This window comes from Monodelphis domestica, chromosome 8 (genome assembly GCF_027887165.1).
Source record: "Monodelphis domestica isolate mMonDom1 chromosome 8, mMonDom1.pri, whole genome shotgun sequence".
NCBI classification, from domain to species: domain Eukaryota; kingdom Metazoa; phylum Chordata; class Mammalia; order Didelphimorphia; family Didelphidae; genus Monodelphis; species Monodelphis domestica.
The window spans coordinates 181346825-181373515 of record NC_077234.1 but is presented as its reverse complement, the minus strand read 5'-3'; the positions used below and the strand labels follow the sequence as shown (position 1 = coordinate 181373515).

The following is a 26691-nucleotide window of genomic DNA, read 5'->3' as shown; positions in this document are numbered from 1 at the left end:
TTCTCTTACTGTATTGAACTGACGATACTTAAACTTTAAAAAATTTAAGAGTGGACATATTTCTCTGGAAGCACTTTGCTGGCAGAAATACTCGTCTTTATATTGCTCTTAGTGCTTATCTCAGTACCTTGCATGTAATAGATACTCAGTTTATGATAAGGCTATAGGACATGTAAACAAGAGCTGATATAGATAATAGCATGGTAGTAAAATTATTGTTTTGGTTACAGTTCTACAACTTGTTTTGAATATAAAAGTCAGCAGGTTTCAAATGAATTTAATATTAAATAATTTGTTTTGGTAGCCATGTCTAGTATGAGATTGTCATAATAATGAAAATATCACTAAACAAACGGGAATAGCATGACTGAAATATATTGCTTTGAATTTGTTAACTTGGTTTCCATGGTATGATGTGCTGAAGTCCTGAGCCAGGCAAGAAAAACAGTCTCATTACTTTGCAGTCATCCTACAGATATTAACTTCTTGCAAGTCAGAGCAATTGTCTATGCAGTGTTCTTTTGTTTGTTTTTTCAAATAGCATTTGTTGATGTCTAGGATAAAAGAAAGATTAGGACTATTCATTGGAAGATAAAAAAACTAGGTAAAAATACCAGTCTTCATTTGAGCTTAAATTTTTTAACATATTGGAAATGAACAAATGTTCATTTGTGAAGCTTTGTGGTTTAATTTTTGTAATTTTCTCTGCATATTATGTGAGGCTAGAGGTAATGAATACTTAACATTCTGGAGAAAAGTTGCTATGTGAGTGTAGTCAAACCATGGAATATATTTTTTCAGTTTGGTGTTTGGAAGCCAATTGGATATCCATACAGGTGGGATCGATTTAGCTTTTCCACATCATGAAAATGAAATTGCACAGTGCGAGGTATATCACCAGTGCAAGCAGTGGGGAAACTATTTTCTACATTCAGGTAAGTGCCATTTTAAAATTAGTTTTATTTATTGTGCAAGGATTCATTTTTTACTGATATTGACAGTGCTATATTTGGAGGGAGGTACATGAACTAACGTATGTATAACTTCAGTGAATTGTCATCTATTTGGAATCTACTCATTTTCTGAATGTCTGTTTTATGTTGGAAACAAGTTTTTTTGTTTGGATTGGAGTCATATATATTTTTATAGGAATAAATTAGACTGACTAGATTGTGTATACTGGGAAGGAAATTGTTCAGCATGATGTGTAAGATATTCACCTGACCTGTTTTCTCTACTTTTAACATTACTTTGTATTTCATTGTACATACATCATAATTCTTTAAAATTGCTTCATCAGAAGTTCAGTTATATAACATGGATCTGAGATCCTGAAAAATAGTATGGTTGGATTTGTCTGTCATCAAGAGGAAACTATGGTAAGAGCCAGGGAGATAATAACGCATGTGGTAATTTGATTTTGAGAAGAGTCTTTGGTCCAGAATTAGTTAGAATTGTCCAAGGTACAATGAAGACATTTTTAAGGCATAGGATAAAAAGGCAACATAAAGTAAGTTAGTCTACAGCATACTGTAGATGATGGCAGTTTCTTTTAGGTGTCAAGGTCATTCTTTGCCATATTATAAGATATCATTAGCATCCATATACTGCATAATATAATGTGTGATGCTTATGTTTTGCTAAAACAAATTTGGTCTTTTTGTTTTATAATAATGACAATAAGCAATATATGTGTGTGTATATATATGTTTAATGGCAATAGTAATTGATATTTACATTGTTCCTTTTAGTGTGATTTCTTTGTAGCTACGCAAAGGGAGGAAGGTAATGCAAGTGTTATTTTCTAATGGGGAAACTGAATAGGCTCAATGACTTGCCTATTGTCACATAGATTGTAACGGTTAGAATCAGCCCTTAAATCTAGATTTCTCTAATTGTGAATTCCATTATATCATAATGCCTCATGAGATAAAGGAAGTGGCTTATCTCCAAGTATGTTTATGACAGTATTTTCTTTGTATTTATGTGTGTATTGCTCCACCAGGACCTATGGAAAACCAAGAATTAAGTTTCATTATATCTTTCATATCATTGTCATGCTCCATGTATCTTTCCCTGTGGAGTAGGAAACTATATAGCCTCCTTCTACCCCCACCTCACATACACACACACACTTTGTCTCCATAATCTAATAATAATTATTTCTTTTCTCCTGTCAATTAAAAGGACCTTGACTTGTAACCAGTTGTTCCTCCAGCCACCTAGGTCTCATATCCTTCCATGTCCATTGTGTCCAACAAACTAATCAGTACAGATCTAACATGATGATGAGATTCTAAATTTATTTAGGCTGATACTCAGATGAAAAATACATGCTTTATCATTGGGCTTGTTCTTGAAGCCTTTCCAGCTTGGTAAAACTTGCTAGACTATTGGAGGAGGATATTAGTGTAAGAAATTAAATGAACTAAGTGAAAAAGAGGTGGGGAAACATCTAGAACAAACATAAAGAAATAATTTATGGGGTACATATATGGTCTGTGAGATACCTGGTCTTGCTTCTCCAAAGGAACACTAGGAATAATGGATGACAATCACAAATTGGCAAATATAGGTTTCATGTAGAGAAAGAGTTAAGTTACTTGGACTTCCGGTCAAGATGGCGGCTTAGAGAAAGCTAAAGTTCAGATCTACGGAAACCCTTCCCTACTGAACTCAAACTATATGCTCCTAGGGCACCGAAATTCAAAATGAACAACAGCATAGACCCCGGGAATCCTCCTCCTGGACCTGGATCAAAAGGTACGGCTCCCCCTAAGAGCCAGAACCCGAGATCACTCGGACCTAAGGGGTAGGCAGAAGGAAGGTCCCAGGACCCATTCCCCCCAACCCAGAGCGCCGAGTCCAAGGCAGCAGAGGGAACCTCAGAGCCTCAGGGCTGGCTATTCTGAAGGCCTCTTCCTGAAAACAACCTGACTCAGACGAGGGGGCACCCAACACAAGACAGCAGGGAAACAGAGAGAGAAGGGGGAGCCTGTAACCCCCTGGCTGGACCCTTCCATCTGAGTCTCACAGAAGGTCCCTGCCTCAGGGCATACTCAGTTTGACCCAGGGAAAGCTAATCCTATCAGGAGCCCTCTGGAGCTCCTGGAAGCCAAGGCCCCTCCCCCCTCAGTGCTGGTTCTCCTAGCCGGCTAAGGCACAGAAACAAACACCCTGCAGAAAGGGCCAAGCCAGGCTCAGAGCGTGGAAGTAAGGCAAAGGAGAAGCATCGGGAGGGAGCCGAGGAGGGCAGTAACACGGAAACACCAGCAATTCCTGGCTTCCCCGGGAAGACAGAACAACAACTGCATAGAACGGACAATCTACCTAGGGCTAAAACCTCTGAACACCAGATAGAGATAAGAAAAGCTAGCCCTCCCAACTCAGATAGATATGGCAAACTCCACAGAAGCACAAAAGCCCCAAAATTCCAAGAAAAACAAGAAGAAGGGGGCAACTTTGGACACATTTTATGGAGCAAAAATACAAAATACAGAGGAGATAGAAGAGGAAACACAAGCAAATGCTCTGAAACCTTCCAAAGGAAATGGAAACTCTCCACAAACCCATGAAGAATTTGAATCGGAAAGGATCAAAAAGATGGAAGCCCTCTGGGAGGAAAAGTGGGAAATAATGCAAAAGAAATTCACGCATCTACAAAACCAGTTTGACCAACGTGAAAAGGAAAACCAGGCTTTAAAGTTCAGAATCAGGCAACTCGAAGACAATGAGCAAGAATTAATAAAGCAAAGCCAAAAGACCAAGAAATTAGAAGAGAACATAAAATATCTCACTGACAAGGTGACAGGCTTGGAAAATAGAGGAAGAAGAGATAATTTAAGAATAATTGGACTTCCAGAAAAGCCAGAAATAAACAGCAAACTCGACATCGTAATACAAGATATAATCAAAGAAAATTGCTGAGAGATCCTAGAACAAGGGGGAAATACAGCCACTGACAGAGCTCACAGAACACCCTCTACACTAAATCCCCAAAAGACAACTCCCAGGGATGTAATCGCCAAATTCCAAAGCTTTCAAGCAAAAGAAAAAATCTTACAAGAAGCCAGAAAAAGACAATTTAGATATAAAGGAATGCCAATCAGGGTCACACAAGACCTTGCAAGTTCCACTCTGAATGACCGCAAGGCATGGAACATGATTTTCAGAAAGGCAAGAGAGCTGGGCCTTCAACCAAGAATCAGCTATCCAGCAAAACTGACTATATACTTCCAAGGGAAAGTATGGGCATTCAACAAAATAGAAGATTTCCAAGTTTTTGCAAAGAAAAGGCCAGAGCTCTGTGGAAAGTTCGGTATCGAAAAAGAAAGAACATGGAATACCTGAAAAGGTAAATATGAAGGAAAGGGAAAAGGAGGAAAATGTTATCTTTTTCTTTTACTCAAACTCTTCTATAAGGACTACATTTATATCAATCTATGTATACTAACATGTGGGGAAAATGTAATGTGTAAATAGGGGGAAAAGAAAGACCAAATAGAATAATCTTTCTCACACAAAGATTCACATGGGAAGGGGAGGGGAAGAAAACTCCTATAAGAAGGAGAGGAAAAGAGTTTTTACTTAAACCTTACTCTCAGGGAAATCAACTCTGAGAGGGAAGAACATCCAGATCCATTGGGATCTTGAATTCTATCTTACCCAACAAGGGAAGGGAGAAGGGAAAACCAAGGGGGGTAGGGGGGAACACAAAAAAGGGAGGGAAGAAGAGGGGGGAGGGGGAGGGAACAAAAAAGGGAGGGACTAGAAAGGGAAACATATCAAGGGAGGGGACAAGGGGGACTGATTTAAAGGAAATCACTGGACTAAAAGGTAGAGCTGAAGAAGAAAGGTTAGAATTAGGGAAGGATATCAAAATGCCAGGGACAGTCATAACTTTGAACGTGAATGGGATGAACTCACCCATAAAACGTAGACAAATAGCAGAATGGATTAGAATCCAATACCCTACCATATGTTGTCTTCAAGAAACACACGTGAGGCGGGTAGACACCCACAAGGTCAGAATTAAAGGATGGAGTAAGACCTTCTGGGCCTCAACTGACAGAAAGAAGGCAGGAGTTGCAATCATGATATCTGATAAAGCCAAAGAAAAAATAGACCTGGTCAAAAGGGATAGGGAAGGTAATGATATTTTGTTAAAAGGGACTTTAGATAATGAGGAAATATCACTAATCAACATGTATGCACCAAATAATATAGCACCCAAATTTCTAATGGAGAAACTAGGAGAATTGAAGGGAGAAATAGACAGTAAAACTATATTAGCGGGAGACTTAAACCAACCATTATCAAATTTAGATAAATCAAACCAAAAAATAAATAAGAAAGAGGTGAAAGAAGTGAATGAAATCTTAGAAAAATTAGAATTAATAGACATATGGAGAAAAATAAATAGGGATAAAAAGGAATACACCTTCTTCTCAGCACCACATGGCACATTCACAAAGATTGACCATACACTAGGTCACAGAAACATGGCACACAAATACAGAAAAGCAGAAATAATAAATGCAGCCTTTTCAGATCACAAGGCAATAAAAATAGTGATCAGTAATGGTACATGGAAAACCAAATCAAAAACTAATTGGAAATTAAACAATATGATACTCCAAAATCGTTTAGTTAAAGAAGAAATCATAGAATCATAGAAACAATTAATAATTTCATTGAGGAAAATGACAATGGCGAGACATCCTTTCAAACCTTTTGGGATGCAGCTAAAGCAGTAATCAGAGGTAAATTCATATCCCTGAGTGCATATATTAACAAACTAGGGAGAGCAGAGATCAATCAATTGGAAATACAAATAAAAAAACTCAAAAGCGATCAAATTAAAACCCCCCCGCAGAAAACCAAACTAGAAATCCTAAAAATTAAGGGAGAAATTAATAAAAATGAAAGTGATAGAACTATTGGTTTAATAAATAAGACAAGAAGCTGGTACTTTGAAAAAGCAAAATAGACAAAGTACTGGTCAATCTAATTTAAAAAAGGAAGGAAGAAAAGCAAATTAGCAGCATCAAAGATGAAAAGGGGGTCAGCACCTCTGATGAAGAGCAAATTAAGGCAATCATTAAAAATTACTTTGCCCAATTATATGGCAATAAATACACCAATTTAGGTGATATGGATGAATATATACAAAAATACAAACTGCCTAGACTAACAGAAGAAGAAATAGAATTCTTAAACAATCCCATATCAGAAAATGAAATCCAACAAGCCATCAATGAACTCCCTAAGAAAAAATCCCCAGGGCCTGATGGATTCACCAGTGAATTCTATCAAACATTCAGAGAACAGTTAATCCCAATACTATACAAACTATTTGACATAATAAGCAAAGAGGGAGTTCTACCAAACTCCTTTTATGACACAAACACGGTACTGATTCCAAAGCCAGGCAGGTCAAAAACAGAGTAAGAAAACTATAGACCAATCTCCCTAATGAATATAGATGCAAAAATCTTAAATAGGATACTTGCAAAAAGACTTCAGCAAGTGATCAGAAGGGTCATCCACCATGATCAAGTAGGATTTATACCAGGGATGCAGGCCTGGTTCAATATTAGGAAAACCATCCACATAATTGACCACATCAACAAGCAAACCAACAAGAACCACATGATTATCTCAATAGACTCAGAAAAAGCCTTTGATAAAATACAACATCCATTCCTATTAAAAACACTAGAAAGCATAGGAATAGAAGGGTCGTTCCTAAAAATAATAAACAGTATATATCTAAAACCATCAGCTAATATCAACTGCAATGGGGATAAACTAGATGCATTCCCAATAAGATCAGGAGTGAAACAAGGATGCGCATTATCACCTCTACTATTTGACATTGTACTAGAAACACTAGCAGTACCAATTAGAGAAGAAAAAGAAATTGAAGGCATCAAAATAGGCAAGGAGGAGACCAAGTTATCACTCTTTGCAGATGACATGATGGTCTACTTAAAGAATCCTAGAGATTCAACCAAAAAGCTAATTGAAATAATCAACAACTTTAGCAAAGTTGCAGGATACAAAATAAACCCACATAAATCATCAGCATTTCTATATATCTCCCACACAGCTCAGCAGCAAGAACTAGAAAGAGAAATCCCATTCAAAATCACCTTAGAGAAAATAAAATACCTAGGAATCTACCTCCCAAGACAAACACAGGAACTATATGAACACAACTACAAAACACTCTCCACACAACTAAAACTAGACTTGAGCAATTGGAAAAACATTAACTGCTCATGGATAGGATGAGCCAATATAATAAAAATGACCATCCTACCCAAACTTATTTATTTAGTGCCATACCCATTGAACTCCCAAAAAATGTCTTTACTGATTTAGAAGAAACCATAACAAAGTTCATTTGGAATAACAAAAGATCAAGAATATCCAGGGAAATAATGAAAAAAAAACACAAATGAGGGCGGCCTTGCAGTCCCAGACCTTAAACTATATTACAAAGCAGCAGTCATCAAAACAATTTGGTACTGGCCAAGAGACAGAAAGGAGGATCAGTGGCATAGACTGGGGGCAAGCGACCTCAGCAAGACAGTATACGATAAACCCAAAGATCCCAGGTTTTGGGACAAAAATCCACTATTCGATAAAAACTGCTGGGAAAATTGGAAGACTGTGGGAGAGATTAGGAATAGACCAACACCTCACACCCTACACCAAGTTAAATTCAAAATGGATGAATGACTTAAACATAAAGAAGGAAACCATAAGTAAATTGGGTAAACACAGAATAGTATACATGTCAGAACTTTTGGAGAGGAAGACTTTAAAACCAAGCAAGACATAGAAAGAGTCACAAAATGTAAAATAAATAATTTTGACTACATCAAATTAAAAAGCTTTTGTACAAACAAAACCAATGTAACTAAAATCAGAAGGGAAACAACAAATTGGGAAACAATCTTCATAGAAACCTCTGACAAAGGTTTAATTACTCAAATTTACAAAGAGCTAAATCAATTGTACAAAAAATCAAGCCATTCTCCAATTGATAAATAGGCAAGGGACATGAACAGGCAGTTCTCAGCCAAAGAAATCAAAACTATTAATAAGCACATGAAGAAGTGTTCTAAATCTCTTATAATCAGAGAGATGCAAATCAAAACAACTCTGAGGTATCACCTCACACCTAGCAGATTGGCTAACATGACAGCAAAGGAAAGTAATGAATGCTGGAGGGGATGTGGCAAAGTAGGTACATTAATTCATTGCTGGTGGAGTTGTGAATTGATCCAACCATTCTGGAGGGCAATTTGGAACTATGCCCAAAGGCCGCTAAAAGACTGTCTGCCCTTTGATCCAGCCATAGCACTGCTGGGTTTGTACCCCAAAGAGATAATAAGGAAAAAGGCTTGTACAAGAATATTCATAGCTGCGCTCTTTGTGGTGGCAAAAAATTGGAAAACGAGGGGATGCCCATCAATTGGGGAATGGCTGAACAAATTGTGGTATATGTTGGTGATGGAATACTATTGTGCTAAAAGGAATAATAAAGTGGAGGAATTCCATGGAGACTGGAATGACCTCCAGGAAGTGATGCAGAGCGAGAGGAGCAGAACCAGGAGAACATTGTCCACAGAGACAAACACACTGTGGTATATTCGAACGTAATGGACTTTTCCATTAATGGTAGTGTAATGTCCCTGAACAATTTGCAGGGATCTAGGAGAAAAAACACTATTCATTAGCAGAGGATAAACTGTGGGAGTGGAAACACCGAGGAATAGCAACTGTCCAACTATAGCGTTTGAGGGGACATGTCTGAGGAGAGACTCTAAACCAACACTCTAATGCAAATATTAACAACATGGCAATGGGTTCGAATCAAGAACACATGTGATACCCAATGGAATCACGTTTCGGCTGTGGGGGGTGGGGGGGAGGAAAAGAAAATGATCTTTGTCTTTAATGAATTATGGTTGGAAATGATCAAATAAAATATTATAAAGTTAAAAAAAAAAGAGTTAAGTTACTTTCAATTAGAGCTATCCAGAAGTAGGCTCAGGAGGAAATATGTTCTCTCACATTAGAGGTCTTCAAGCAAAGGCTGAATGACCATGAATAGGTTATATTTTTGAAGAGATTCTTTTTCAAGAATGAATAAGGCCAAATGATTTTGGAGATTTCATTCCATTTTGAAATATTTGATTCTTTAAATATATAAGTCTCTAAAATTCAGCCATTGTTTTGGTATATATTTTGAACAGCACCTAATACACTGAGATTGTCCAGTAAGTATCAAATAGCCAGTTTTCCTTTATATTTTTGCAATCCTCACAACTTTAATTTTACCCATCTTAAATTTAACTTTCTAATAATATTTTTGAAGTATTTTTAAGAAAATCTTTCGTTTGTGAAGATCATCAGATGGTTTTTCAACTGTGGTTGTGAATTGTTGTTTGGTTTGGGTGCTGAGTTTTTCTAATCTGTCACAAATTTCCCCTTATTACAAATAAATAAGATCTAAATAGTAGTTACATTCTTGATGGTGTTGCTTGCTACATTGATGTTTCTCTGAAAACCAGTAGAAAGGAAGATGAACTTCAGTAGCTGAGAGAAATAGCCTACTATATTTATTGGTAGAAATTTGAGAAATTACTTCTTAAGGAATATGTATATTTTATAGTGTAAAGTGCTATACTACACTTTAGTGATTATGTAGAAAAAAAATTCAGACTTTTTTTCAGTGCTGCATAGATGAATAAATATACATTGATTCAGAGTTTGTAAAACTTATTCATGTAAACTATTGAAAGCCTTCGGCATACTTCATTTTGAAGGAGTCATTAGCTATAGACTTGGTATTCTTGATCATTCCTGAAAAAATATAGTACTGCATGCAGCTAATACCCTATTGGTTCATTTTTTTCAGTGGTCCATAGATTGCTAGGATGGTTTCCTAAACATTCTAGCAAAATGCATTGGTAATAATTAGCATACTTCCATTATTTTTATTCTTGGGGATGAGAAGGTAATTTTTGATATTGATTGTCGTTGGTGCCTTTAAACCTTACTAACTAGTCAAAGCTATCCAACTCTTAGGTTGATATGAAACCATGCAGTGAATATTTAGAAACAATAGATACTTTCAAATCAGGGGGGAGAGGCATTTTAAAAATTGGTTTAATTGCTCTAATTACTAAAAAAATCTTAAGTAGTGTAAAAATTAAATTAGTCTCTAGTAATAAAATATTATGTTTTAAAAGGTTTATTAAGGATTATTAGAATTAAGGATACAAAATAATAAAGAAATCAAGGATACAAAATAAAACCACATTTTTGCCCATGGCTGATTAGCCCATTCAGAATCCCCCCCTTTCCCCCACCCCTCTACCCTCCACCCCCTGCTTAGCTTACTTACCACATCATTGCAATGGGAGAGCAGAGCATAGAGGAGGGCAAGGTAGGCTTTACTGCCAGTTTAAATACTAATTGTGATCTGGCCCAGGTGGAGACTCAGTTGAGATTATAGGAAATTCTGGAAAATACCAAGGACTTCTGGGATTGAAGTCTAGGGTTCAAGTCTCCATTTTACAGTAGACATCTTCCTTTTTATATTACCTAAGCTTTATATTGGAGACATAAGAAATATAATGTATCTCCTTTCGTAAAACAATTATTCTTTTTTTTTTTTAAACCCTTACCTTCCGTCTTGGAGTCAATACTGTGTATCGGTTCCAAGGCAGAAGAGTGGTAAGGGCTAGGCAATGGGGGTCAAGTGACTTGCCCAGGGTAACACAGCTGGGAAGTGTCTGAGGTCAGATTTGAACCTAGGACCTCCTGTCTCTAGGGCTAGCTCTCAATCCACTGAGCTACCCAGCTGCCCCAATAATTATTCTTCTTAAGAAAAAAAAGCTGAATTGCATAAATAAAGAAGTTAGATAAATCTTACTTGAGATGCCACCAAACTTAAGTTATTATTAATGTAATATTCTTTGATGACTCAATCCAGGTTGTGTCACTTTCTAGATACTCTATTATATAAACAAACCCCAGAAAACATTCTTGTTGCAACACATAATTAAAAAACAAACAAACTCTTAACCTATCTTAGAATCTAGGCATCAGTTACAAGGCAGAAGAATGGTAAGGGCTAGGCAATTGGGGTTAAGTGATTTGCTCATATTTACACAGGTAGAAGGTATCTAAGGCTAGATTTGAAATCAGGGCCTCTAGTCTCCAGGCCTGGCTTTTTTGCATATTATAGTCACTTAGTGCCCTAACAGCATTTTTAAGCAAACTAGGTAAAGATCTCTGTTAGGAAAAGGAAATCCCTCCATTATGAACAAATATTTTTGGGGGAGGAGAAGAGTTGTACTTTGTGGGGAAAATGCCAGCCATAGCTTTTAGAAGCTCCTTTTAGTGCATGTTTTAAGAAAAAGAAGCCTTTGATGAAGATAAATGAGAAGACATGAACTAATTCTAGAAAGAATCCAGTGAATTTGTAGAAACTTATTTAGCCTGGGAAAGAAAGGACTTGGGACATGACGGCAGACTTCAGATACTGGAAGGCCTCCCATGGAGAAGAGGAATTAAACTTGATCTTGTATAGCTCCTGAAGACAGGACTAAAAACAGTAGGAGGAAGTTACAGGGATGAAGAATTTTCTCATTATGGCCAGGCATTTCTAGCAAATAACTAAAGCTTTCTCAAAGTGAGATAGGCTTCCTAAACTTCCATCCCTAGAAGTATCTAAGCATAGGTGGGATAACTATTGGTTAGGGATGTTGTAGATGGGATTCAGACAGTAAGGAGAACATTGAACTAGGGAATCCATAAATTTCCTTCATGAGATTATGATTCTATTTATGAAAAGTCAGAAAAGTCTAAACATTTTCTGGTTAGTTTTATTCCTCTCTTGTCATTCATTGTACCTAAAATAGTTGGAATATAAAGCTTAAGTTATTTAATTTGTTTCTAGTTCCTCATTTGTAAAAATTAGTAAGATACTATTATGCACATGCTTAGTCTATTAACTAGATATTTCTAAATTGTGAGATCAGAAGCAAAAAAAGGCATATTAATGAGCCAGTTGGATTAAATGGGTCTTTGAACCCCTTCCACCTCTAGATTTGTGATTCTATTATCTATGTAGTGTTATGCTTATATTAAATGCTAGCCCTGATTGAGCCAGAGGTATTTAATTTTCTAATTCCTGTTATTATTTATATTAGTTCCTTGAATTTTTCTTACAGAATGGCTAATTTTCTCATGATTCAAAAACAATTAATTTAATCTCATTGTTTTTCTTCCAGGGCACTTGCATGTTAAAGGGAAAGAAAAAATGTCAAAATCACTAAAAAATTACATTACAATTAAGGTAATATACTTTAAAACTTTTAAAAAGAATGACAAATTCTTAAATTGGTTTTAACATGTGTGTTGCATGCCATATAATTGACTCTGACTACCTACAGTCTCTTCCATGGTTCTAAAAAAGGTTTTCTATCTAGCATATATCACTTTTCTTTGTTCTATCCTAGTTATTTATACTTTTACTTGTTGACATATTTTATTATACTTACATACATATATCATGCTAAGTGATGGTGAGTGAAATGTAGAAAGTACATAATGAGAATCAAAAACAAATATGATTGAAGAAAATGTTTTTTGATGGTTTGACCAAATAATCTTTTGACTTTTGAGTTTGCAGAACCAAATAAATGTAATCCCAAATTAGGAAATAAGCATGGATGGAAAACAACCAGATTCTAAGCATTCACTTCTCTTCCCAGTATAAATCTGGCCACTAAAAGGCACCAGCCACAGATCAGTTAAAATGCTAGAAATATTTTTAGTTTATTCATTCAATGAATGTTTGTTGATTTTAATTTTCTTTCTAAATCTTAAATACTTAAAAACCTTCAGAGAAAATTTAGCAAACTTGTTAAGTTTTTTTTTTAATAGAGATTCTTGTTTTCCCTATACTTCAGTAATTTCAGTGAAGCAGCATAGAGCGTTCTTCCTGTAAAATCTGATTCTGATAATTCTTTGGTATGGAGGTGATCTTGGTTTCTTGAAGATTGTGCTGTTGGAACTCAAACTGGGAGGTCTCACTGAGTTCCAAAAACTTAATGTATGGGGTTAATGAAAGACCCATAGTAAAACCAGTGTAGTAAAATACTCATTTTGAGAAGGTTGGTTGCTAGGGAAGAAGTTGGGGTGTGGAGGATTTGTGTTCTTGTGTTGGTCAAAGGAGCACTGTAATAAATAGAATTACTTATCTTTCAATCTGTGCAAATATATAGTTGTAGGTTAATCACAAGGTTATGGCTTTAAAGCTGAGAGGATCCTAAAGAGCATCCACCGTCACTTTCCTTTTAAGATAAGAAAGCCAAGCACTATGGTAGAAAGGACTCTGGAATGCAGGCCCTTTGACTACAAAGCCTATGTTATTTCCACTGCACCTTGCTGCTGCATGGTATGAATGAATGGTTTTATTTTTCTTTGTATCCCTAACACTTAGTACAGTGCTTTTGTTTTTGTAAATACTTAATAAATGCATGTTGATTGATTAATTGTTGGAAACAGAATTAGTGAGTTTACGGATTTCTAGTCCAACATTTTTTCACTGTGCTACATAACCAGTGTTTTTATAAACATAAGTTGACATCTATTCTGAGGAAGTTTTCACAACTAACTTTTTAATTCTTGGTCTTCAGATGACTTTTATTTTTTACCCCTTCCATTCTCCCTGTAAGAATTGAATAATATTTCTACCCAGATATATATTTATAAAGTTTATTGCAAAGGCTAGACAATCATTCCTATAATTAACCTGACCATGTGGTCCCTAGCCTGCAAGTCTCTTCCTCATTCTCTTCAACCTGCCTCCTTTGTTTCCAACTTCTTCTTTCTCTTCTTGGTTCTCCCCTCTCAAGTCCCAAAGCCTTGACTTTTATTGATGTACGGTACGCAGAGGGATGCAAACCTGGTGCAACTGTGTTCTCAGGAATGTTTGATGGGCAGGTGAAGCTATTCAGGAGGGGGAGGGGATGAACTTCCTTTACACATCACCCCATGATCCTTAGGGAGACCCGTCTCCCCAATGGATCATTTAAATATAACTAGCTTATAACTAAATACCTTCTAGCTAAAAGTACATAAAATATTGTATTTTTCTAAGAGGAAATTTCAATAATTAGAGGTGAGAGTAAAATACAAAAACTGAGTGATAGATGCATTGACGAAATGCCAATTATCAGGCAGTCCCCTTTGGCATAAGAGTTTACATTCAGAATAAGTATGTTCAACCCCCTTCAATTCAGGTCATTATATCCCAAAGTTCATTCTAGATCTTTTGATGCATTATGTGGCTTCTATAGGCATCTTTACAGTACCTTCTCCAAAAGGATCTGCTTTCTTGATTCAAGGTGTTGGCAAGTTTCTTTTCCTGAAATTTCTTCCAAAAATTTTAAACCTTGCATTTTAGGATAATTACACAGTCCCCCTGAGGAGAGTGTTGACCAACATCAGAATCACACTGGGATACATGACTGAGTTTTGAGGTATATGAAACAATTGTCAAAACAAAAACAAACCATCCCAAGAAAATCCCAAATAAAAGAGTAAAAAAAATGAAATTCTGTATAAAAATAATAAGTACAAAAATGATAAAAAATAAGGTTTACGTGTATAAAATAATGAGTAAAAAAAATAAACCCGTAACAGGTTCTTGAATCACAGCAAGACTCCATTAAAGTGATGTATGTCCCACAAGCCTATAGGACAATAGCAGCAATATAGCACTTTACTCATTTTCAGCCAGGACTACAAAAAATTGCCAAACTATAAGAGAGAAAGGACTAAGTTTCAGCAGAAAAGAGGAAAAAAATCATTCTCTGGTCTGATTTTACTGTTACTGTCAGGGATGAGGGGCCCCAGGATGATAGCCAACCTGAAGTAATTGACTCAAAGTATTGCACATGGAGTGTGGTTCAAGGGAAGTCCTGCATCTTCACATATGTCAAGCGTCACAACCATGATTCTCACACTAGGTTCAAGTTCTTTTGTATTGGCATAGAAGTTCAACAATCCTCCCTGGATTGGTTTTGGTCCTTTTTTGACCTTGTGCTACTTGGCACTGTATAGTAGCTCATTTGTTCCCTTCTCTTGAAATCAGCTATAATCATTTAACAAAGTCCCATAACATTTATCAATAAATGGCAGGTTTCCATAGTCGAAAGCCTTTTGGGTATACATATTACTAGGGCTAATAGATACTGTAAACTTATACTGTAAACTTTCCTTCAAGTAAAACAACATTAATACTGATTTCATATACTATAAGTATCACCAAGGTTAGGAAAAAAGAAAAGAAAAAATAAAATATCCTTTCACAAACAAAGAGAAAATTTTTTTTATTAAATCATAATTTCACAGTTCACATTCCATGTGATAATGTGTTAGCCAAGCAGAGACACAACGCAAAAGGTACTCACTCAAAAATGAAATTTATATCACTCATAACTTGGCCAGGATCCACAGTGTGAGTGTACATAACAGTGTGAGTGTACTGTAAGGATAATTTTAGGGTTGTGACCTAATCTAAATTAATTTTGTCACCAGATAAAATCCCAAATAAAATACCCAAGTCAGTTTGGAAATCTATGGTGGTTTTAATTAATATAGAGGGAAGGAATTAAGGAGAAGAGAGAGAAGAGGGTATAGGATTTCTCCCACCTGGCTTGTACCAGAGGGAGTTCAAAGACCTCCACCACGATGTCTTTGAAGAAGATTAGAGGATTTTCTAAGAGGATAGTGTTTGGAAGGTAAAGGAGGAAAGAATCAACCTAAACTCTGAGAGAGCTCAGTGAAGATGCCTCATCTGAACTAGGCTACTCAGCTTCTCCCAGTATAGTATCAAGGAAAACTCACCGTCAAAACCAGACAATAGTTGCCATCATTCCAAGATGCTGAAATGCTCAGCAAGCTGCCGCCAGAGCCACCTCTCTGCGGAAAGAGACCTGAGCAAGGAAGTGACACGAAATATATAGATGGTTTTTACATCACTTTCCTGCATCTCACATGTACCAATGGTAGCTTAAGCTTGATTTAGGACAGCCCAGGGGTCTGTCAGTTGTTTCTGATTTGTCCTTTGCCAGCACATGTCTGTCATAGGCCATCCTCCTAAATACTTAATCCTTAAGTATGGGTATAGACATGCCTGTTTTTGTTAGACTAAGTAGGGTGGAGTAATCTAAAGTTCACAGTACATAATTTTTTCACCAGGTAAAAGCCTTTTAAAAACAGTAGTACAACAGCTAATACAGATTCTAAAAAGTACCAGAATCCCCAAAATTATAAGGGCCCATTAATGACAATAGCAAACAAACCCACTATCATTAGGATTCACATGAGTAGCTGTATGACATCCAAAAATCCCTTTGAAACAATGAATATTTGTTACAAGTTCTACAGATTTAGCCAATCTTTCAACTTTGGCAATGATATTTTTTAACAAAGTCTATTATTACCATCATTCCAAAATTTGATGGGAGAGAAAACCCAGAAAAACCTCTGTACTGGTGATGAAGAGTTACAAATATAAGAAATCCATTTCGAAGCTACAGGGCTTCACAGGAAAAATCATTCCCACCTACTGGATGAGATTATAACATATCACGGGGCAACTAAGCTAATTAGGCACCTCCCTCCCTCTTGGTATGAAACTGTAACAGTGTAACAGAACTGTCTTCAGTATGTTCCACTCATTTTCATATGGAGCTGAGGACTAAAAAGTGAAAATCATTTCAGATATGTCATCCGTTACATTTACAATACAGAGATGGGAAATGTAACAGTGCCTTGCACTTTACTTCATCTACAAATAGACCCTTACTTCTTGTTACAAACAACTTGGAGGAAGGCAAATAAATGATCACTCAGAGTTAGGGATGCTCCCAACTATCTGAAAATCATTTCTGAATAACCATTAAAATCAATTTAAATTATTAAATAAATTCCCAAAACTTGTATGCAGGTTGAAACCAGTTTGATGAAGTCCATCCATCATCATATATGTGACAATTAACTAAGGCAAAAAAAGGAATAAAATGTTGTTCATGGACTTTTTACAAAGATATTCTTCAGTACAATCATAATCATAGGGGAGGTACAAATAAAGATAATGTAACAGAATATTTCCATTTTGACAACTTATGAAGTAGTTGACAGTAAATTATATACATAATTATATACATCTTATATTTAGAATTAAGTTACAGAGACTTCTTCATTCTGGGAAGGGGAACAAATTGCAACAGTTAACACCAACAAGGCAATGAGATTTGAAAAGGCTTAAAATTCACCTCCAGACTCTTTGAGGTTCCTTCCTCTTCCATGTACCATCAGTCCGCACAATTTCTTTGTCTATACCTCTTGGGTCCCCCATACTGAGGGAAGGTTCCCCCATTGAGTACAGATGTTTGGATGTGAGTTTTGATTTGCTTTATTTGAATAACTATTTCTCCTATTAATATCATTATTCCTGAAACTTCTATTTCTAGTTTCCTGATTCCTCTTCTTACAATTCATAACTACATGACCAACTTTTCCACTAACGTAACATTAGTGGTTGTTCTGTGGATTCTTTTAGGGGAGTTATGATCTGTCCTTGCTTTATCTTTACAACTGTTTCAGTTAATTCTTTTCCTTCCTCAATGTCTCCACTAAAGTAGTGTTCTCTTTATCCTTCTCACAGTGTTTAGAAGACAATTCCTTTATTTCCTTCCTTAATGCTTCCACTAAATCAGTGTTCTACTCCTTTTCCTTATGTCCCTCAAAAGCATAAACTGTCACTATTTTCAATTCTTCAAGGTCCATAGTAAGCCAATTTGGACAGCTAGTCATAAAATAATTCCTAACTACCTTACAACTGTCTTTTACAACTTGCATTCTGATTGGTCTAAGGGCCCATTCTCTATCCAGAGCAAGCATATGTTCCAATTCAATCAGTCTATTCATAAACTGGATGGGATTTTCACTGTCTTCTTGCTTAAGATTTTCAAATTCAGTCCATATACCAGGCCTACCAGATCAGGCTCTCCTAGCTTTTAGCAATGCATTTCTAACCCGGAATACTTGTAAGTTATTTTGCTCTGAATTTGGACCCCATTTGGGATCTTCAGTTGGCCAATGAGCTGCTCCCACTCCTTGGGCTTGATTAACAAGAGAAAGAATCTTATTCCTTTCCCTTTCTGTTAGCAAGACCTGGAGCAAATCGTTTACATTAAGCCAAGTGGGATTATATATGCGAAAAATGCTTTCAAACTTATTTATCATCACCACAGGCTCAGCTTCATAGGAAGGTGTTTTTTCTTTGAATCTCTCAATGTCCTGTGGAGAAAAGGGTGTATGATGTCTAATGTTTACTAAATCTCCACATCTGTTATATATAGGGACATCTCTTAGAGGGAAAAGGAATTTATTTGAATCATCTGTGGCAACTGCTAATTAGCCTGTGTTCTGGAGTTCAGTGGAGTGGGTTGCAGTGAGGCTGGTAGGAGAAGGGGGTAGGGTGGTTGAATGGAGTTGTCAGCAGTTGGGGAGGCTGAGTGAAAGTTTTGGGGGCAGGGATGGGGGCATGGTGGAGAGGAACGGGGGTAGGGCAGGGGATGGGGTGGCAAAGAAGAAGGGTGGGACTGGGTATGGGGTGGAGAGGAGTAGGAATGGTATGGGTGGGGATACGGGAGATGGGTGTGCACTGGGTGGTGGGATGTTAAGGGAGGGTAGAGAGGTAGATTGGGGGAAAGGGAATGGGATGAGTAGGGAATGAGTGAGGTTTGACAGGGAGAGGAGCTTAGGGGTTCAAGACCTGGTGTGGGTCAGTATGAGGAGAAACCTCCTCACAGGCCAGGTGGAATGATAGAGTGTGTTTCTTGCTAGATTTCACTGAAGGAGTTTGAATGGTTTGGTTCCAAAGAAAGAAAGGTTTCCTCACTGAAGGGAAAGGTCGATTTATCAACATGATATGCCTATAAGTACCAATATTTATAATCTTTGGGATCTTTGTTTTTAATGATTTTAATCTTTTAAGATCTTGAAGTCAGAAGAGCCATATTTTGATCAGGTAAAAGATATGTCCATCCATGCTTTACAAAGCTTTCTAGCTTCTTTCTTTGTCAACCAATTCTCCTTAGGTAAATTAGGATCACTCCAGGAATTTAAAAATTTATTCAGGGGTGAACTAGGAGGAATAGTTCCTGATTTCCCTTGATGTTGTTGCAGTATTTCCCATACTGTCTAGTCTGTATGTCTTATTTAAGCTAGTTTGAGTATTGCTAAATGGTCAGCTTAAAAAATGAGAAGTTCCTAAAACATAAAAAAAAAATGGAGACACAAAGTTCTTCAATGTTATTGTGGAAGGCAATAAGAGGAGGTTTAAAGCAAAAGGCTAATGTAAGGAAATGGTAATTTTTGCACAGCAATAGTATCAATAATGAATGTGTATTTAGTGTAATAATTGTTGTCATTAATAATTAATAAAATATGAATTTACTATAAGTGGTGTTATTAATAATTAATAATGTGCATTCATTATACTTGTTGATAAGGTTATCAATACTTAATACTATGCATTTATTATAATTTTAATTAATAATTAATGGCCATAAACCCCAAACAAGTATCAATCCTCAATAATAATTATTAGTCATTAATAAATGACTAATAATAGTTATTAAAAACTGATTATTCTTATTGATAGTGTTATTAATACTATTGTGTTCTAAAATTATTCCTTAATATTGCATGTAATTAATTTGATTTAATGTTGTCTTTGTTCAATTTTAGAAATTTGGTTTTATTTTAAATTCAATATTATTAATATTTCATAGTAATAGTCCTTTTATTTAAATGTATTCAATTTAATAGCATTATTTTAGATCACTAGTAACAGTAGCAAGGGAATTCTTTTTATTTTCCTGCAGTTTTAATTCTCTACAGTAGGTGGCACTATAAATGCGTGTAGAGTGGAAGGCACCTGTGGGTGCTTCTATCTAAGCAAGCAGTCAGATAAAGGAAAGAAAAAAAATGTGGCTTTTGCTATGCTAAAAGAGGCAAGCAGTCTGTCAGGAAAATTTGAGGGTGGGGGAGGGCAGAGAAAAATTCAAAGAGAACTTCCATGTAAAAATGCAGTCTGAAGAAACATGCAGAGGAGGGAAGGGAAGAAAGAAAATAATTCCAATAAACACTTCCTCTTAGCCCAGTTCTAAGGATTGTTTGAGGGGGGAAGGGAGAAAGGAAAAAAGATGGAGTTAAATCCTTTCCCCTCCCCTAGAATGAACAGCCATGTGTTTTCAAAGTTAGGGGGGCAGGAAGCACCTAACCCTAATCCACACCCCGGAAGGACCCCTAAGATTAATTTAATGGGAAAAACCTCTGTTCTGTTTGGAATTGAGGGGGGGGGGTGCTTCCATGAGCTGTGCTGTGCTGATCATGCCTGGGAAGAATGCAGAGGCTGGGAAGAAACAGGAGTCTGTTTTTTGTACCTGGGAAAGTCAGACTGTCAGGGGGCATGTGGGATTCTTCCCCGTCCTCTGCTGCCCCATTTTCATCCAAAACGGGGTCCGGTCGGGTGGGATGGGGGGTGGGGAACCACGTGGGGAGAGTTCTTAGCCATGGGGGGGTGGGGGGGGAGGACAACCTCTCCCCTGCCTGGGTCCCCGATTCTGTTTCGGGCAAAAAACATCCTTTCCCTTCTCTACTGCCCCAGGGAGCCCCTAACTCTAACCCACAGCCTGGAAGGACCCCCAGGATCCATTTAAGGGGTTCCCCCTGCCTTGCACTAGGCTGAAGGAAGAACACTAGGACCTTGTATGCTGTGGAAAATAAAAGAGCAGGAGTTCCTGTTGGGTTCTAAAAGCCACTGGATTCCATATGGGCAAAAAGGCCCCTTCACCCCTATTCAAGCTGAAAGATAAAAAGGGTGGGGTAGGGGGGATGCCGCCTGGGAAGGAGCTTTTCTCACCAATCCAATGTGATCTGATTCAGGAAAAACAGCAGCCTGTTCAATCTCTCCGCCAAGGTTCCTTTCGCATATGAAGGCAGGCCCAACTGAGTTTCTATTCTTAAGCTTAACTATGCACTCCCTAGAAACTTCTCAGAATAAAATTAAAGGTCTTAAAGTCCTTTTGTGGTCGCCATTCTGTAAGAATTGAATAATATTTCTACCCAGCTATATATTTATAAAGTTTATTGCAAAGGCTAGACAATCATTCCTATAAGTAACCTGACCACGTGGTCCCTAACTTGTAAGTCTCTTCCTCATTCCCTTTAACCTGCCTCCTCTGTTTCTGACTTCTTCCTTCTTCCTTCTCTTCTCAGTTCTCCCCTCTCAAGCCCCAAAGCCTTGACTTTTATGGACATACCATGCGTAGAGGGACACAAACCTGGTACAACTGTATTATCTCAGGAATGTTTGATGGGCAGGGGAAGCTATTCAGGACGGGGAGAGGATGATCTTCCTTGACACATCCCCAAACCTTTATGTTTGAAATGTACAGCAGGGAAGAGAAAAGTTTAGGACTGAGTTGGCCGCTGATCTGCTTTATAATTTGGGCAACATTTATGGAAATAAATATGTTTGGACCAACTACTTTGGTGATTGAGCTATGTACTTAGAGTAGAAAATTAAAGCAAGATAACAGACAATACAAGACAAGCTAGATTAGTCCTGAAGGCTGTCTCCATTTGCTGTTTTGAGTAAATAAACTTTTGAGCTTTTGAAGACTCCCTTCTTACTCTTCATTGTTTTAAAAAGTGTGTGTCAAACTAGATGAAAGCAATTTAATTTGGCTTAGTGGTTTTAGCATTGTTTGAGACCTTAGCAGGTATGAGGGACTGGAGAGGGAGATCTATTTATGAAATTTGGCTGGGGTCGGGGGAAAAGATTGCATGAGCAGGGAAAAAAAAGATTGCATGAGAATCAGACATTTTTAGAATGAAGATTGGATGTTTCAGAACCTATGGGAAGAACTTTGGAGAATAGCACTTCTTTCTGCCATCTGATAGTATTAATCAACAGAGAAGGAGAAATTAATTTACTCATTCATGCATTAATAACTAGTATATAAGCATCATTGTTGGATAAATAGCCCCCTAGTCTTGGCATTATATTTGTTTTGCCTTTAACGTAGTTGAGCTGTTTGGACCTGAGTAAATCACTTAAGTTCTCAGGATCCCAGGTGACCCTCCAAAACTATATATTTCTGGTTGGGTATTGATTTACATTCGTAGAGACAGTTTTCTCACTGGAAATTTTCTGTACTAATGAAAGCACAGATCTGAGCTACCCATTCCTTCTTCCCCCAAAATGCAGACATCTTTTTTTCGCTGTCTATAGATAGAACCGTAAGACTTGAGCTTACACATTAAGGCCAGTGGATAACCCAAAGTAGATAGAAAGTACTTGCAGGAATTTAACACCCATTCACACCTCGTTAAACTTCAGTCCATAAAACATCTTTGCATTAGACCAACCTAATCCGCCATTATTTTAGCATCTTTGGATAGTTTTTATGTGAGGTGGTTAATATAAATTTATGGTTTTGTTGTGATCGGAGTTTGGTCTCTTTCCAAAACAGTTTGTCATCTCAGGCAAAGCTTTTATTGGGGTTATTGGAAAGAAGTGGCTCGGGCTGGTGGTCGTGAAGCAGCTACTGATTTTTGGGAGTGGAGCCACCTTCTCCTGGAACAGCAGGAGATAGGCCTTTTATAAAGAAGAAGTCAAGGTCCATCTGCCTCCTCCCCTAGGCTAGGCTTAGAGAGATGGACAGGTGCTTTTGGGTAGTTCTACACAGTGGAGAACTAATGGAATTTTCTCTGGTGGCCCGTCATTGGAGAGAGCCAACTGTCCTGACAAGTGCCCCTGGCCTTGGATATGTGCAGGTGCCTGGATCTGGGCCTAGTCTGATGTCATTTGATACCTGGCTCAGCGGTCCCAGCCCCCATCAAAATTGTATTTTATTTTTTTCCTTTTTCAAAAGATTTCATTATCTGACCTCCTATAGTAATCTTAAAGTAATTGTGGATACTTTAACTCTGGCTTCCACATACAGATTCCACACATTGCATTCTGTATAAAGGGACTTGTGGAATTGATAGAGTGCCAGGCCTGGAGTCAGGAAGACCCAACTTCATGAGTTCAAATCTAGCTTCAGACACCTAGCTAGATGACCCTGGGCCAGTCACTTCCTTCTGTCTGCCTCAGTTCCTATCTCTAAGTATCTTTGCCAAGAGAAACCCCAAATGGGGTCTTGGAGAGTCAGATGCAAGTGAAATGCTTAAACAACAACAATGATAAAAGACAGTATAATACACTTCTCATCATTTCTGCTGATTTTCTTTCTTTGCTTCCCTGCTATTAGAGAAATATTTATTCTTTCTCTCATAGATTAGGGCTTAGAGGCTGCACAACAACCACCATCAGAGCTCCATAAGAGAATATTGCTGCGAATCCTGCTTTAGGACATTCCCTAAAGGGATCTCAGCAGGAGCCCAGGCTCACATAACCATTTCACCAAGCTGGCCTCTGAGTCCACAGTCAGCCTCCAAGCCTGGACTTGAGGCTGCTGAATGTGTTCTACAGCTATTTACTTCAGAGGGGAAGGCGTTTCCTTAGTCTTTCTCCTGGTTAAGATCTGTTATTACAGCTATGCATTTGGCTTTGTTGAGCGTTCTTTTCATTTACATCATCGTACTCTATAGCTCTTGTACTCTTGATTCTGCTTATTTAACCTCTAGTTACTTTCTTGAAGTCTTCTCACATGTTATTGAAATTCCTGGTTTCTTCTGACACAGTTCTGCTCCATTACATTTATCCACCACAGTTTTGTCAGCCTTTCTCCGATCAAGGAGTACCCACTTTGTTTCCAGTTTTTTGCTACCCCACAAAGTTTTGTGTATAAAATTTTGAGTCTTTTGGGGGTCTTTGACTATGTTTGGAATGTATATTTAGCAGTGGAGATATAGTTAGAATGTGTAAATGAGCAGCTTACTCTTTTTATATAATTACAAATTGTTTTTCATAACAATAGTTCCACCAACAGGGTATGAATATATTGATAAAATTTAAGGGGAGGGAATAAGTGATCAGAAAGAACTTTTATACTTAGTGTTTGAACAGGAATATCTCCCCTAAGATTTCTTGATGTGTTAGCATGCATTTGTCATAATAGCAACAACAATAATAATAACTTAAATTAATATATGAACTTAAGGTTTACAAAGCACTTTGTTATGCTGCTTCATTTGGTCCTTATGACATTTCTGTGAGGTGAATGCTATTATCCATTTTACAGATGAAGATGTTGAGTCTTAGGGAGTTAAGTAACTTTTCCCTGGGATAACATAATAAATGTATTTAAGGTAGAATTCAAACTCGGGGTTTAATTCCGAATTCCAGTGCTCTATCTACTCTGCCACATAATCTTTGAGTTAATATTAAAATTGCTTGTAGTAGAAAATTGTAACAAATGTACTTCATTTTAAAAAATTTTAGGACTTTCTAAAGAAGTTTTCTCCAGATGTTTTCCGGATGTTCTGCATGCTTAGCAGTTATAGGTCAGGTAAGAAAACAATTTAGTATTTCATTTTCTGTCTTATTCTCTTAGAACTTTTTAGCTCAGCTTTCAGAATATATCAGAGAATTGCAAAACAAATTGTTATATGAGACCAGTGTGGGGGTTGGGGGTGGAGGGGTGGGGCAGGCCAAATAGGCCTCACTGAGGAAATCAAGGAAGACTTCATGAAGGAGATGATTGATGGCTTTAAAGAATGGACAGGAATTCAGCAGGAGAAGACAAGGAGGGGCCATATTCCAGGCACAAGATATAAAGGCACTGAGATAAGAAAACACAGCATTTGATAGCAGCCATATTTCTTTGGTCACCTGGTTTAGACAGACACACATGGTGGGTAGAAAAAGAGCTACTAATGCACAATTTCCCGTGGTGAAACACTGACATAGAATGCTGAACAGTTTAATAAACTGACTTGCCATGAAATAATGATGCTGTGGTGGAGGGAAGGGAGCCTTTCTTACTCTTTTGCTCTTTAAAGCATAGCTTAGTTGTAATTTTTGCGTTGGAGGCATTGATATGAATGAAGTGACAGTAGCATCTATATTGAACAGATACATAAATGCATGCCAAAGTGGCTGCTGCTTATGCAGAACTTATTTTTAACTCCCAGATCCTCAAAAGAATAATAGCATTTTGGGCTACATACTGTCAGTTCTTTATTTTGCTTGTTTCAGGTTTTGTGTGTATGTGCATATACATGTACATACCTTATTCTTACAGGCATTTCTGTGTAAACATACACATATATACCATATATGTGGTTGTGGCACAGAATAATGGAGAACCATAGATTCGGTTAGATAACCAGAGGGAAAGGGAAAGCCCATTGTTAAAAATGAAGAAAAGAATGCCATTTAGTTACTTGGTTTATGGTTTTGTGGGCAATTTTCCCCCAGTGAGCTATGCCAAGTGAGAGGTAGGTAAGTAGGTAGATAGATAGATAGATAGATAGATAGATAGATAGATAGATAGATCTACAACTAATACAGACATATTTTCATTTTAAATCTGTGAGAGAGAAAAAAGATAAAACTAAACTTTATATTTATTTAGCAGTTGATAGCTTTTCAGTTTGTCTCTGTGCTTATTTATTAAAGTAATAAGCAAAGTTATATTTAATATTTATAGAGAAATTATAGGTAGAAGTTGGTCTTAATTGAGTAAACAACTTAAAATATAGGGATGTAAGCACTTGAAAATTTTTAATAAAAGCAGTATTTAGGGGAGTATTTTTAAGTAGAGGCAGAACACTAGTGGCTAAAGTCCCAAATGTTTATTAAATTGTAGTTTTAAAGTTTAAGCTTTGTGCTGAAGAAAATTAAAACAAATTGATTTCGGTAACAGTTCCTTGTGCCCAATCCCACCTTATGGTAGATTCTTTGCTTAGAACTTTTGCCTTTTACTTTCTATCAAGTCTTAGCCCCCTTTAGAGAAGGAAGCAGCTTGTATAAATGAATAATTACATTTTAGTGAAGAAAGAAATGGTTTTTCACTCTACTCATAATCAGAGGTGAAATCATATATTCCACAGAATATAGGGTCTGGTTCATGCTGGTGGTATTGTAATTAGATGTGAGAGCATGTCCTGTATTAGTTTGGAAGAGAGGAGAAAAAAGAATTAATGAAGTCCCCAGCCTGAGAGCAATTTTAAAGGATGAGAGGAAGGAGGTAACAGAGGCAGATTATTTGGTTAATCTATGTCAGCATGTGACTCTTTGTAAGCTTTGTTGTATAGGCAATTTGATTTCAAAGAAGCTTTTTGACTGACAGTTTCAGAAATTCTAATTATTTGTGGAACCTTTGAATTTTAGTTTATTTGCTAGTTAGGAATTTCTAGATGCTCTGAACTGCTTGCAAAATGGCATATAAATAAAATGAATAGAATTTCATGTATATGAGTGTTGCTATAAAGTAGAGTGTCTCAGAATGAAACACCATAAAAGATAAGAATGATGACCTTGGGTCTTTTGCACAGATCTCTATTATACTGATTTGTCTGTGTCACAGACCTATCAATTTCAAACAGGGTGGAAGTGTTCACCAT

At 37.0% G+C, this 26691-nt stretch overlaps 1 protein-coding gene across 9 annotated transcripts in view; it reads left to right on the top strand.

Annotated features, from left to right (window-relative positions):
- Positions 1 to 26691, top strand: part of CARS2 (cysteinyl-tRNA synthetase 2, mitochondrial) — a 104147-nt gene that overhangs the window by 45660 nt on the left and 31796 nt on the right. For all 9 annotated transcript variants that reach the window (XM_056807944.1, XM_056807942.1, XM_056807946.1 and 6 more), the window contains 3 exons: positions 802 to 935; positions 12318 to 12382; positions 24566 to 24632. In XM_056807944.1, coding sequence (XP_056663922.1) covers positions 802 to 935; positions 12318 to 12382; positions 24566 to 24632 — 266 coding nt within the window. The remainder of the gene's footprint in view (positions 1 to 801; positions 936 to 12317; positions 12383 to 24565; positions 24633 to 26691) is intronic.